General features: G+C 48.7%; 1 protein-coding gene across 3 annotated transcripts in view; it reads left to right on the top strand.

The window, feature by feature from the left end:
- The window catches only part of SYNJ2 (synaptojanin 2), a 104,519-nt gene extending 91,808 nt beyond the window's left edge, over window positions 1-12,711 (top strand). For 2 of the 3 annotated variants that reach the window (XM_042987406.1, XM_042987409.1), the window contains 8 exons: window positions 40-118; window positions 685-853; window positions 1,291-1,464; window positions 4,596-4,730; window positions 6,186-6,298; window positions 7,375-7,483; window positions 9,910-10,061; window positions 11,818-12,711. In XM_042987406.1, coding sequence (XP_042843340.1) covers window positions 40-118; window positions 685-853; window positions 1,291-1,464; window positions 4,596-4,730; window positions 6,186-6,298; window positions 7,375-7,483; window positions 9,910-10,061; window positions 11,818-12,555 — 1,669 coding nt within the window. In that variant the 3' untranslated portion in view covers window positions 12,556-12,711. The remainder of the gene's footprint in view (window positions 1-39; window positions 119-684; window positions 854-1,290; window positions 1,465-4,595; window positions 4,731-6,185; window positions 6,299-7,374; window positions 7,484-9,909; window positions 10,062-11,817) is intronic. The other variant, XM_042987407.1, reaches the window with a different exon arrangement.
- Window positions 12,712-13,467: the final 756 nt, after the last annotated feature.

A 13,467-nucleotide genomic window follows, 5' to 3' on the forward strand; every position in this document is an offset into this window, starting at 1 on the left:
TGCACTTGGCATTGACTTGGCTCAACTCATTTATTCCAGGGTCAACCAAGGGCAGATGCTGGTGACTTTTGCAGACAGTCACTCAGCTCTCAGCGTCCTGGACGTGGATGGTATAAAGGTGAGTCGTGCGTGGTCAGCTGTGCCGCGGGGGCTGCTTACTCCCCAGGGTTTTCTTGTGCTTTTGCGTGGCCATGGTATCTCCTCACTGTGTCTCTAGATGTGGGCGCTGCATGAGCTAGTACTCTTCCTTCCAGTATCTATTTCTGGTGAGGGATCTGATGTCCATCCCTGGCCACTTGCAGAATTGGGGAGAAAGAGCAAGTTCTCGAGGACAGATCCCGCTGAGTCACCGGGTCTGTCTTGGCTCACACCTGCACGTGGGAGAGCATTGCAATCCTTCTCTCCACGTATTTCGGAATATGCCGTGTACAGGTGGTTTCCATTTTGGTAATATCCTGGTTTGACGTTCACATGGAATGAAAAGCCAAAGATGATAATTCCACTTTTATTTAGACCATATGTGAGCTGTGCTGATCTTCCCTGAGGTCTAGACCCTTGATTTTTCTTGGTAAAACAGGAAGGTCGGCCTGCTCCTGATGCCCGAGTTTGAGCAAGGAAAAGTTTGAAAGGAAAGAGAGTTCTGACATCTCCGTTCACTCTCGGCTGGTCGCCCTGTCCTCACAGGTGAAGGGCAGAGCAGTGAAGATCAGACCAAAGACCAAGGACTGGCTGAAGGGCTGGCAGGAGGAGATCATCCGAAAGCGGGATAGCATGGCCTCCGTGTCTCCAACCGCCAATTCCTGTTTGCTGGAGGAGAACTTTGACTTCACAAGCTTGGACTATGAGTCAGAGGGTGAGTATAGTCCCTACAAGACTTCTTTGGTGACTGTGGCGAGGCGGGCAGGCCAGACGTTCCGGCAGCCAGCATGAGATTTTCAAGACCCCCTTCTAACCCCCTGTCCGTAAAGGTTACCGAGGGTCCTTGAAGTGCAAGCGTGCTCGCCCACGTGGCAAGCTGGGCAGTGTGCGTGTCTAGGGGTGATGTGGGAACTGGTAGCTGAGACCCGCGGCCATCCCGAATTACACTGAAAACAGTGGCTTTGAGGCTGTCAGCGCGTGGCCTCGGTCCCGTGTCCCGGTGTGAATGGAATCGGGGTCCCGTACCTGCTGACCCGGGCCTGGGGCGGGCGTCCTGATGCTGAGCCACAAGCCCGGATGTTGAAACAGACCCACTGGCGAGAGACTGTGCCAGTCACCCTAATTGTGTGCTGTGACGTTTCCTTCCCCAAGGGGACATTCTCGAAGATGACGAAGACTACTTGGTGGATGAGCTAAGTCAGCCTGTGGTCTCAGACGGTGAGACGGCAGGGGACTACCTTTCCGAAGCCCCCAGCTGCACAGCAGCGGTGCCTGCCGACACGTCGCCTGCACTCACTAAAAAGACGCGGCACCCGACCTACAAAGGTAGCTTGGCCCTGGCATTGAGTTCGTTCTTTCCCTCAGCAGTAGGGCATTGAACGATGCCACCAATCAAGTGCCCACACCCAGGAAAGGGCTAGAACAAACAAACAGGTCATAGCAAGTGGTGGAAACTGGGCCCTGGGCCTGTATCCAGCTACCACCACACTGATTTTCTCTAGTGCTTTTTATTTTTATTTTATTTTATTTTATTTTATTTTATTTTATTTTATTTTATTTTATTTTACTTTACTTTTACTTTTACTTTTACTTTTACTTTATTTTACTTTTTACTTTATTTTACTTTACATTACTTTATTTTATTTTACTTTATTTTACTTTATTTTATTTTACTTTATTTTATTTTATTTTATTTTACTTTATTTTACTTTTATTTTACTTTATTTTATTTTACTTTATTTTATTTTATTTTACTTTACTTTAACTTTTACTTTACTTTTATTTTACTTTATTTTACTTTATTTTATTTTACTTTATTTTATTTTACTTTATTTTATTTTACTTTACTTTATTTTACTTTATTTTACTTTATTTTACTTTATTTTACTTTACTTTATTTTACTTTATTTTATTTTATTTTATTTTACTTTATTTTATTTTACTTTATTTTACTTTACTTTACTTTACTTTATTTTATTATTTTTTTACAACTGGTACCCTTATAACACACCAGATTCATGTTAATTCCCGTTTCCTCTGTATGTTTAAATGGCCACAGCTCTAAACTGGTTTTACATTTGTAATTTCGTTTCTCCTCTCCAAAACTTTTCTGTTTCAATCCCATAAGAGACATAGGCATTTCTTTCTACTGAAGTATAATTGACCGCAAAGAAAGTATAGTTGACAGATGACGTTATATTCGTTTCGGGCGAACAACATGGTGACTCAGTAATTCCGTACATTACGCAATAGTTGCCACAGTGAGTGCAGTTACCGTCTGTCACTGTGTGTTAAAGCAATGTTATTGACTATACTCCCTATGCTATGCTTCTCATCTCTGTGACTGACTTATTTTATAAGCGGAAGTTTGTACCTCTTAATCCCCTTCACCTATTTCGCCCGTTCCCCACCCCCCACCCCCACCGCCGAGTCAATCACTGGTTTCGTAGATGTATGAGTCAGTTTCTGGGGGGTTTTCTTTTGCTGTTGTTTGTCTGTTTTGTCTTTTAGGTTCCACATATAAGTGAAATCATATGGTATTTGTCTTTCTATGTGTGATTTATTTCACTTAGCGAGATGCTCTCTAGGTCCATACGGTATCTAGGTCCTGAGTGCTGGTGTATGGTTACACTTATACAATATGTTATTGCACACTAACACGATAATTAGCATCATTCTGTCATTTTAGACTGAAGCAGAGAGGGACTGGAAGTCCTCCAGATTGAACTGCAAAGCCCTAGGTTATATAGTATAATGGCCCTTTTGAGTAAGTTTAAAAACCCTCTGGTGTTACGTGAGCTGGGAAGTAGGGTAGTTCATGCTCCAGCCTCAGACTGTCAGGAGTATCACCCACGGCCACAAGTGTCTTCTAGCTGTCGGTCACTGCACCTCCCGCACTGGAGGACCACTGTGCCCGGCGGGTCCAGGACCCTAGCAGGTGTCAGGACCCTGTAAGCTGGGACTGAGAATACAGAACGGGGTGAAAGTGAATTGAGATGCCTCCCAGGGAAGATAATTTGCCAAGAGAGGTGCAGACACCCCAAAGCCCCTTTGATTGTACAGTAGCCCCAAAGTTGGTTAGGAGCCTGCCTGCATTGAACCATCAGAAGCTTTTAAACTTCCAGGCTGCCGAGCCCCATCAAGGAGCTGTGGCTTTGGCAGGGGTGGGCTGGGACCCTGGAAATCTGGCATCTCATCAAGCTCCCCGGGTGACTGAGCACACAGCTGGGTTTGGGGTCTGCTGCCCAATACGGAGGCAGCAGACTTTGTCCATGCATCGAGGTGGTTCTATGCACCCCACATCCGGAGGGCTCCTGCCCTGGAGCCAAAGTGGCTGAAGGGATGTGCTCTTCAGACAGGAAATGGTCCCTTTCTTCAGGGGTGGCCGTCATTTAGGAAGCCTCCCAAGGGGAGGGCATGTATGAGCATAAAGGCCTCTTTGAATGAAAAATTAGCAGAGCAGGGGAGCCTGGGCGGCTCGGTCAGTTAAGCGTCCAACTTCAGCTCAGGTCGTGATTCCACAGTTCGTGAATTCAAGCCTCGCGTTGGGCTCTGTGCTGACAGCTCAGAGCCTGGAGCCTCCTTTGGATTTTGTGTCTCCCTCTCTCTCGGCCCCTCTCCTGCTCATGCTCTGTCTCTGTCTCTCAAAAATAAACAAACATTTAAAAAATTTTAAAAAAAATTAGAGCAGCATGGTGCCTTGTGGGCATCGAGAAGGCATGTCCTCAACACTGTGGGTGATCAGACATTCCCATTAGAAGGAGAAACCCTGCTTCTCCCCAGCACCAACCTCAAACAGCCATGAGTTTGAGCTGTTGGAAATGTGAGGGGTGGAATGTCTAGGCCAAAATGAAGTTAACTGGGCTGTGTTGTAGTGTGGGAAAAAAGATCTGAAAGTGTCCTGAACTTATGTGTAATAAATATATATGTAATGAAACCAAAGCAGTCACCTCCTCACGCCCCTCCTAGTCTTCAAAGGTTATTTGCAGGACAAGCCAGGAGGGTGAACGCCTGTGAGGTAGCTGGCGGCGGGCTATGGGACTTGGAACATGAGGGGTGAGCAGGGATTCTCCGTACGAGGAGCTTGTCACGGGATGGCAGAGAGCGTGGTCAGCTTCCCAAACAGCTGTCCTGTGTTCGAGTGAGGAATTAAAACCGAGGGGCTCTGGTCTTCCGATGGTCTCGTCTACTCTGTGTGAGAGCCTCCTTTGTTTTTTCAGAAGGAAACACACCTACACTTGGAAATATTTCCGTGTCCCTCACGTCTGGACGAGAAGTCTTGTCCACGGTTCCTATCTCATGTTCCACGCAGGCATTGGGTGGCCCTCCCTCCCCCGCCCCTCGCGCCAGCAGAGAGGGGTCCCCTGTCCTCGGGAGGCCCTCCTGCACAATCAGCTCGGCACAGACCCGAGTCTGAGCCCCGACTCCCCTCACCCGCATTCCGCCGTGTCCTCCAGATGATGCTGACCTGGCGGAGCTCACGCAGGAGCTGGAAGCAGTCGGGGATTTCCGCCACCGTTCTCCAAGCAGGTCTCTGTCGGTTCCCACTAGGCCTCGGCCACCTCACCCACCGCAGAGACCCCCCCCTCCAAGTAAGACTTTGCTGCTTTCGGCTTACACCGTGCCTGCTGGGAATAACCGCCTGTGGCCTGCTACTCAGCACCTCCCTCTGAGTCCGCTGCTGCCTCACCCGGGTCCCCAGCGCCTTCCCCGCCTCAGGCTCCTCTCTGTCTTCGTATCAGAGATGGTCGTGTTTCTCGTGGGAAACTATGTGAAGCTTTGACAAAGCTGTTCACTCTCCCGTAGCTGCGGTTCGCTTTAAGGCGCTTTCTGTTTGAGACAGTAGAGAATGGAAAGTTGAGGCGACCGCTGAGCGAGGACCTTCCAGCACCTTCCTCCCCACTCCTGCAGAAGCGGCCTTCTGTCCGCGCCTGCTGCCCGCCCTCTCCCTGCTTCCCAGGGTTCCAGTAAGCCCAGACGCCCAACACTCCAGGCGACCTCAGGGCCGCCTCAAACCGGGCGTCCTGTCTTCTGCAGGCCCAGGCCTGTGGCCTCCAGCATCCGGCCACCTGAGCACAGGCCCTTCCCCGTGAGCCCGAGGAAAGTGCCCCTCTTCCTGCTCCCCCAGAACCAGTGCTTGGCCCTCAAGCTTTTCCTCAACAACCTGCAAAGATATTTGTGGTGTGCTTTTGAGCACCTTCTGTTTTACCTCTACTGTTTACTTCTCTCCTCACCCCAAAACGTGTCACAGTCAGACACAGGGATTTTCCTCCGGCTTTACTTCCCATTTAGGTTTACCTTGGCTTACGTCACAAGAGTAATGGACGGTGAGCCAGAAGCACATGACTTTTTATGTGTATTCTTTACTTTTCTGAGTTAACACTCAGAGAATAAAATACTAAATAAATAAAATTTAGGTCATATTGTGGAAATTTTACCAAAATAGATAAATACAGAACTTTTAAAAATTCACTTGGCTGTCTACAGATAACAATTGTTAATCACAACATTTCCATTTTTTTTCCTAAATATATGTATCTACACCTACATACAGTTATTTATTTTTTACAAAATTGGCAGCCATTTTTTTGTCTTTCGTCTAATGTCTATGTCATTGAACATTCTAAAACATGATTTCTGAATGACCATAAGTGTAATTTAATGCATTTATTCCTCTGCTTTGGTTTTTTGTTTTTGGTTTTTAGATTTTTGTCCACAAACCACTTTTAAAACTGAGTCCTAATAACTGCAGTGTGTTTTAAACCACTTAAAAATGAATTGGCTTTTATATCAGATTTGAATCCCCCCCCCCTCCAGGATGTTAGATTAAAATTTGTGTTCAAATAATATTTCTCCAGAGAATAGTCACAAACTGCTTGAGAATCAAAGGAGAAAGTTAGTATCGACTCTGCGAATGCCCACCAGCCCCCCGGGCTCGGACCCTACGAACGTGTGTGGTTGGCCCGGCTCCCAGCTAGCTGGGACATGGCTCCAAAGCAGCCAGTGACCTCACTGAGATGGGGACTCTGCCTTGTTGGTTTTCACAGCTGGTTTGATGGTGAAAAAGTCGGCTTCGGACGTGTCCATATCCTCTGGCACCCACGGGCAGTACTCGATTTTGCAGACGGCAAAACTTCTGCCAGGAGCGCCCCAGCACGCAGTGAGTTCTTTCAGCTTCTGCTCAAAGCAAAGTGGGCCAGCGTTCCAAACCCCAGGGGTCTGCCCCGTGGCTCGCCTCCAGCCCCTGAGATCAGGCAGGATCACCTCTTCAGTGAATATATAGACTAATATCTCTTTACCCTCTGCCTGACAGCTCTTTCCCAAACCCATAGTTTAGGTCTTTTATAGGGTTTTCATATGGTTGTAAGAGGGTTAGAGAGAAAATCACGTTTGACGAAAAAAACTCCCACGTGTCCCTGTGTGGTGGGACTGTTTCCAGACCCCTCTGCTTTTCTCCCTTCCGAGGCTTGACTTGGACCTTGGTGTGTGTAGACAAGTGCTTGATGGAAGGCAAAATAGGAGAAATTCTGATCAGTTGTCTTGAGAGAAGAGGTAATGGGGCCTCAATTTCGCAGTAAGGGAATGCTAGTGATAACAACAGGGAGGATTGTAGAGGTAGAAAGTTCCAGAAGATGGCAGTGAGCTGCATAGGAAGACAGTAGGTGGAGGTCAGAGGAATAGAGCACTGGAGGTGAAGCCGGGGTGCCGGGTGGAGGCAGGCTGTCCCAGGGGGGTGCGGCGGCTGGGCCAGATGTCCCGTGTGACGGCAGGGGAGGGAACGAACAGCTAGGCCTCAGCAGTTGATGGTAGTGAAGGCAGGCCATCAGTGGCAACCCAGAGGTTTGGGTGAAGAGGCAGAAAGGGCACTTTTGAGAAAACGTGGAAGGTGTGTCAAGAATTGTGCTGAGCTGCCAAAAAAGTGGCCTCTGATGATGCTTTCTGGCTTTTACCTGGTTAACAAAGCAGACAGTGGTTAGGCCACATTGCCAAGACCTGTAACCATCCGGTTGGGGACAGGAGGTCAGGTCTCAGTATTACTGCATTCGTCTCAGAGTACTCCGGGGGGACAGAGGCTTGAGGGATGCGGTCTGGATCGGAGTTTGCGTCTTAACCACCACCTGACGGAGCCCCTTGCATCACACGCTTGTGAACAGATCAGCAGGCAGGGATCAGACCAGGTGAGTCTGTTTGCCTGCCTGTGTTAACATTGCTTTTCTTCTTGACTCTGTCCTGAAGCCCAAAGCCAGGACAGGGATAAGTAAACCCTACAATGTCAAGCAGATCAAAACTACCAATGCCCAGGAGGCAGAAGCAGCCATCCGATGTCTCCTGGAAGCGAGAGGGGGTGAGTGGTCCGCTGGGGTTCTGCTTCTGGTCTTTTCTTTGCCTCTTCCTACTAGAAGGGACCTAGAAGAGAAAGTAACTTTCTTCTTTCTGGAGGCAGTATTAAATGGAAACACCCTTTAGCAACATTTGATAAAACTGAACTGCTAAATTTTACTATTCGTTTAAAATTACCTATTTATTTACTTTGGGAAAGAGAGCACACGTGTGTGGGAGGGGCAGAGGGAGAGAGGAAGAGAGAGAATCCCAAGCAAGCTCCGTGCTATCAGCACGGAGCCCGATGCAGGGCTCAAACCCACGAACCGTGAGATCGTAACCTGAGCTGAAATCAAGAGTCAGACCCTTAACTAACTGAGCTCTCAGTTGCCCCTAAAAATAGATACTTAAAATTCAGTAAGTATATAGAAATAAACCCAGGATTATTAAGAAGCACTTTAAAGGAGAGACTGAAATAAACAAAGAATTTTAAAAAAGGATAATGCTCCAGGCACTAATTCATTCCACTGGCTCCATAAAAAAAGGATAGTTAGGGACACGTCCCTATTTCAGGCCTAAAACCTACTTTTTAAATCACTAGCGAGTATAGATAATTTACTGTCTGGCAGGGACCTTTTCGCCAAACTGCCTGTTAATTTTTTGGTGCTGTTATTTCCCTTGAAGCCCATGTTAATCATATTTTAACTTGGGATCCCCACCTGCATTCAAAATTGCTGGTACTAACATTTTTTGTTTTGGGGAGGGGAGATCATGCCCTCTGGAAAGCGGTACCCAGTCTAGCTGTCTGTTTGCTTTTAGTCAGGATATGTACCTTACTTGGAATCCCAAGTAACATTTAAGGGGGCATGAATTAAGAGGTCAAGAAACGTTGTAGAATAACTATCATGAGTGGTTTCTTTTTTGTGAAAAAAAAAAAGGAATAAAATTATGGGGCACCTGGTGGCTCAGTCAGTTGCATGTCCCTCTTGGTTTCGGCTCAGGTCATGATCCCAGGGTCATGGGATCGGGCCCATGTCAGGCTCTGCACTGAGCATGGAGGCTGCTTGGGATTGTCTCTGTCTCCTTCTGCCCTCTCCCCTGCTGGTGTTTTCTCTCTCTCTCTCAAGTAACAATAATAATAATAAATAATTGTACAGATGTAACCAACCACCCACATGGCCATCAACTGATGAGTGGGTAAGATGTAGTGTAACCATATAGTGGAATATTATTCAGCCTTAAAAAGCACTCATACAGGGGTGCCTGGGTGGCTCAGTCGGTTGGGTGGCCGACCAGCTCAGGTCATGATCTTGCAGTCTGTGGGTTCGAGCCGCGCGTCAGGCTCCATGCTGATAGCTTGGAGCCTGGAGCCTGCTTCAAATTCTGTGTCTCCCTCTCTCTCTGCCCCTTCCCCATTCACACTCTGTCTCTCTCTTTCTTTCAAAAATGAATAAATGTTAAAAAAAAATTGTAGAAAAAAGCACTCATATATATGCTTTATCATGGGTACATCTTAACAATATTATGCTGAGGGAAAGAAGCTAAACACAAAAGGCTTTATATTGTATGATTCCATTTATACAAAGTGTCCAGAATAGGCAAATCTAGTCAGACAGAAACATACTAGTTGTTTCCAGGGGCTGGGAGGGGAGAATGGGGGCAGGGGGTAACTGCTAATGGGGACAGGGTTCCATTTTGTGGTAATGAGAATGTTCTGGAAAGATAGTGGTGGTAGTTGTACAATTCTAGGAATATACTTAAAAAACCACTAAACTGTGTTCTTCAAAAGGATGAATTTCATGGCATGTGAATTATATCTCAGTAAAGCTACTTTTTTTTTAATGTTTTTTTGTTTTGTTTTGAGAAAGAGGAAGGGGCAGAGAGAGAGGGAGACAGAGGATCCGAAGTAGGCTCTGTGCTGAGAGCAGAGCCCAGTGCAGGGCTCGAACCCACGAACTGTGAGATCATGACCTGAACTGAAGTTGGATGCTTAACTGACCGAGCCACCTGGGCACCCCAATAAAGCTTTTTAAAGAAGTTTTATGAATGTGGCGGTTAGGAGAGGTTTGAGGCTCGAAATCTACCCAGGATCCCAACTTGACATTTCCTTGGTCGTGGGCCCTGCAGAGATTTTGAGAAGTTTCAGATTACCTCCCCTGAGAGAAACACACGTACACATAAAACTTTGTGTATAATGCCTGGGCCTCACTGATCCCCCCCATGAAGACCAATCCATGTCGAGAAGGTGAACATGAGAAGCTGGGGGCTAAACCTAGCTGGTTGGTCCTGACATCCCCCCAAAGATTTTGCCGTGGTTGTTTTTAGAACAAAAAGGAAGGACATCACCTGAGTAAATTAGCATTAGCGTGTAGCAGACCGTCTGACTATTAAATCATGCCGCGCACTGCCCTGTCCTGCCCACGTCACCATCCATACGACCGTATGTTTCAGGCATCCCAGGAGAAGCCGTAAATGCCACAGCCCTGAGGAACCAAGGGACTTCCAAACCAGAGCCCCCAGTAGCGGTGGCCCCGCTCCTGCCCCGTCGGCCTGCACCCAGGGTTCCTGCCATCAAGAAGCCAACCTTGAGGAGGACCGGAAAGGTAAGCACCCGGAGCGAAGTCCCTTACTCCCGCGTAGCTCCAGCGTCTGCTTAGAGGATTCCCAGACACGGCCGCGTCCGTGAGGAACTGCTTGGCCGTCGCTTCCTCCTTCATATCCCCGCCGCGTCGTTGGCTCTAGCTGAGCCGAAAAGCCAGGAATCTGTCACTGCCATGGGGCAGCTTGGAGGCGTCGCGCTTCCCAAACGTTCCGTCTGAGCCCCCAGATGGAGCCGCCGTGGGATGCGCTTCTCCACGCGCTGCTGTGTTTCCCGCTCGTGTATATCTGGTCGCACACGTACACACGTGATTTGCGCCAGAAAACCGACAGCGGGTTCCTGGATTAGCGGTGTCGACGAGCTCGTGGGTGGCTCGGACGCCGGGGCTTCGACGGCTTCTCTTGCCACTTTTCTTGCAGATTGTTTTTTGCTCTCGCTCTCAAGCTTCTCAGCCTCGCTTGCTGCTTCAAAGACATGAGTTTGTCAGGACAGTCGCAGCCCAAAGACTGGCACCCGTAGACACATCTGGATCTTCCGTTTGATCCCAGTGTTCTAGTAACGGGACCCTCGGTAATCCCTTGGCCGGTCATTACAGGGTGACCGCTGCTTTTCCACCTGTGGAAAGTGTGCGTTGTGGCTTTGACGCTTGCTCTGTGTGTCCGGCATCCGTCTGCCTCTCCATTTGCGAGTCACACGTGTCCATCTGCCGGGCCTCCTTAGGGAGCAGACCTCTTTCCTCCTCCTCCTTTCCCCTGTCCCTGTTCTGTCTTGTCTCTGGGGAGCCAGGGCAGAAATGGATTCATTTTCTCAGGCCACTGCACAGGGCTTACAGTAAAAGGCTGGTGGAGAAGGGGTGGTTTTTGCAGTTTGTTTTCTAGAGAGCCAGAGGACGTGCTGATGCTGACGGTGCAAACGGCCCCCCAGCAGTACGGAAGCTTCCTTTGGCTGCGTGCAGTTCTGCGATCGTTTTGAATTGGGGCCAAGGAAGTAACACGCCCGTGCGAAAATTTCCATCTTCCGTATTTAAAAATCAAAGGCTTGGGGCGCCTGGGTGGCTCAGTCAGTTAAGCGTCCGACTTCGGCTCAGGTCATGATCTCACGGCTCGTGAGTTCAAGCCCCGCGTCGGGCTCTGTCCTGACAGCTCAGACCCTGGAGCCGGTTTCAGATTCTGTGTCTGCTTCTCTCTCTCTGACCCTCCCCCGTTCATGCTCTGTCTCTCTCTGTCACAAAAATAAATAAACGTTAAAAAAAAAAAAATTTAAAAATCAAAGGCTTAAGGAGCAAGCCGATCCATTAGCCTTTCGGTGAGCTGCACGCTATAAGGGAGGTTCCTTCAGCCTAGCATGGTACAACTGAATTTTCAAAGCCGTGGCCTCAGAAAAGATCGGGGTTTTTTTTTTTGTTTTTTGGGGTTTTTTTTTGGAGGTTTGGTTTTAATCAAGGAAGAGCATAACCCCGTTTCTAAAGTAACAGGAAAAAAAACCCAAAAAACTTGTGTCAAAATAGTCACCGTGTGGCCCTGGTGTTAAAGCTTCCACTCCTGTTTTGTTGGACCTCCTGGTACCTCATATGTGTTTCTCCTGTGCCGTTTTGTATCTGGTTACATTTGCGCATCCCGGACATTCTCAAATCTTGAATTTGCTGGAATGTCATCTCGGCCCCATCCCTGCTCCCCTGCAGACAGCGTCTGGGTGCTGATGCCTGCTCCCCCAGCGCTGGCCTCTCACTGACTTACACTCTCTGTCCTGCCTTTTCTCAGCCTGAGTCACCGGAAGAACAGTGTGGGCAACAGTCTGTCCATTTCACAATCGGGCCCCCAGAGACCAGCCTTGAAACCCCTCCTCTAGCAGCCGTCCCTCCTGTTCCCAAACCGAGAACACTTCAGCCCAGGAAGGGGACTGACAGGAAGGCAAGTGGGGGGAAGCCGGTGCCCAACGACGCCCCTCCTGCGGCCGGAGCCACCCCGCCACCCCCTCTGGAGGTGCTGTCCCCCGCGCCGCAGGCGCCCCCGAGGAGGAAGAAGTCCGCCCCCGCAGCCTTCCACCTGCAGGTGCTGCAGAGCAACAGCCAGCTTCTCCAGAGCCTCACCTGTAGCAGCAGCGACTGTCCCCCCGCGCCCCGGCCTGACCAGGGCGTGCTCTTTCCACAACCGGCTCGTCCTGGCCCCTTGTCTGCTGCTGGTGCCCAAGCGGATGGTACCAAGGAGACACGGCCAGAGGCGGCCTCCCTTCTTGGTGATTACCAGGATCCTTTCTGGAACCTTCTCCACGACACTCACCTGTTGAAGAATGCCTGGCTTTCCAAGAACTCGGACCCACTGGACCCCGGGACTGGGAGCCTTGGAAGAGCACACACAGCCTCGCTGCAAATCAGCGCCTCAGCGGCCGACGACCTGCCACCGGAGCACGGGCCGAACGACTTGGGTCACTGGATGACAATCAGTGACAAGGACAAGAGGACCGTGCTGCAGGTGTTTGACCCGCTGGCAGAAACATGAGCAGGAGGCAGGGACCACAGCTGTTTCCGAGAACGTGTGCCTTCTTCCCTCTGGCATCTCTTTCCAGGGCACAGCCCCCCACCTTGGCCTCACCCTCCCGGGTCAAAAGAGACCTCTATTTAAAGGCACACTGACAACACAGTTGTCCTTCTGTCACTCTCGTGTCTCTTATTCAATAAGATAATTATTCAGCCACCAAGATACGTTTTATTCCAGACGTGTGCATTTTAGTTTCCTAGAATCTGGTTAGAGTCAGCGTGTAGACTTGAGGAAAGAGAATCTAGCTGATAATGTCCGAGAGTCTCTCTCTCATTGGATTTTAAATGGTTTTTCAATTTATGTGTGTATGTGGGTTTTTTAAATTTTTGTTTGTATCTTACAGATATTGGGAATAACTTTACGGTGAACCACCTGAAGGTTGGTCCATAAAACTAAAAGGTGTCTGGGACCATTAAGAGCTATATACCTGGCCTGCTGATACGAGGTTACAAAAAATAGTAAAAGTTGGAAGCCCCCAATAGATCAACCAAATGAGTATACATTCCTGTGAGCCCTTGTGTTTACTTATATACGTGTAGACTGACCCTGATCACGTGAGAAATGGTGTCCCACACGGTTTTGGGTCTGAAGTATATCCCATTTGCTGAACCTGAGCTGAAGCCGGCTGCAGACTCCTTCCCGCATCATGTCTTGGATAGTGCCTGCCCCATAAAGCGCTACAGTCTTGAGCCCACGTGTACTAAACTGGTTTTTATACACTGACTCTTCCCTATGAGAGAAAACCTCACGGCCTCTTTCTCCTCTTACATTCCATACCAAGTAAAAGCACAAACCGTGAAAACCCATACCGGCACATGACATTGGTCCTCATTGTTGTATTATGAAGAATATTTATTTTAGCCTGTGCCTCCC

This window comes from Panthera tigris, chromosome B2 (genome assembly GCF_018350195.1).
Source record: "Panthera tigris isolate Pti1 chromosome B2, P.tigris_Pti1_mat1.1, whole genome shotgun sequence".
Lineage (NCBI taxonomy): Eukaryota > Metazoa > Chordata > Mammalia > Carnivora > Felidae > Panthera > Panthera tigris.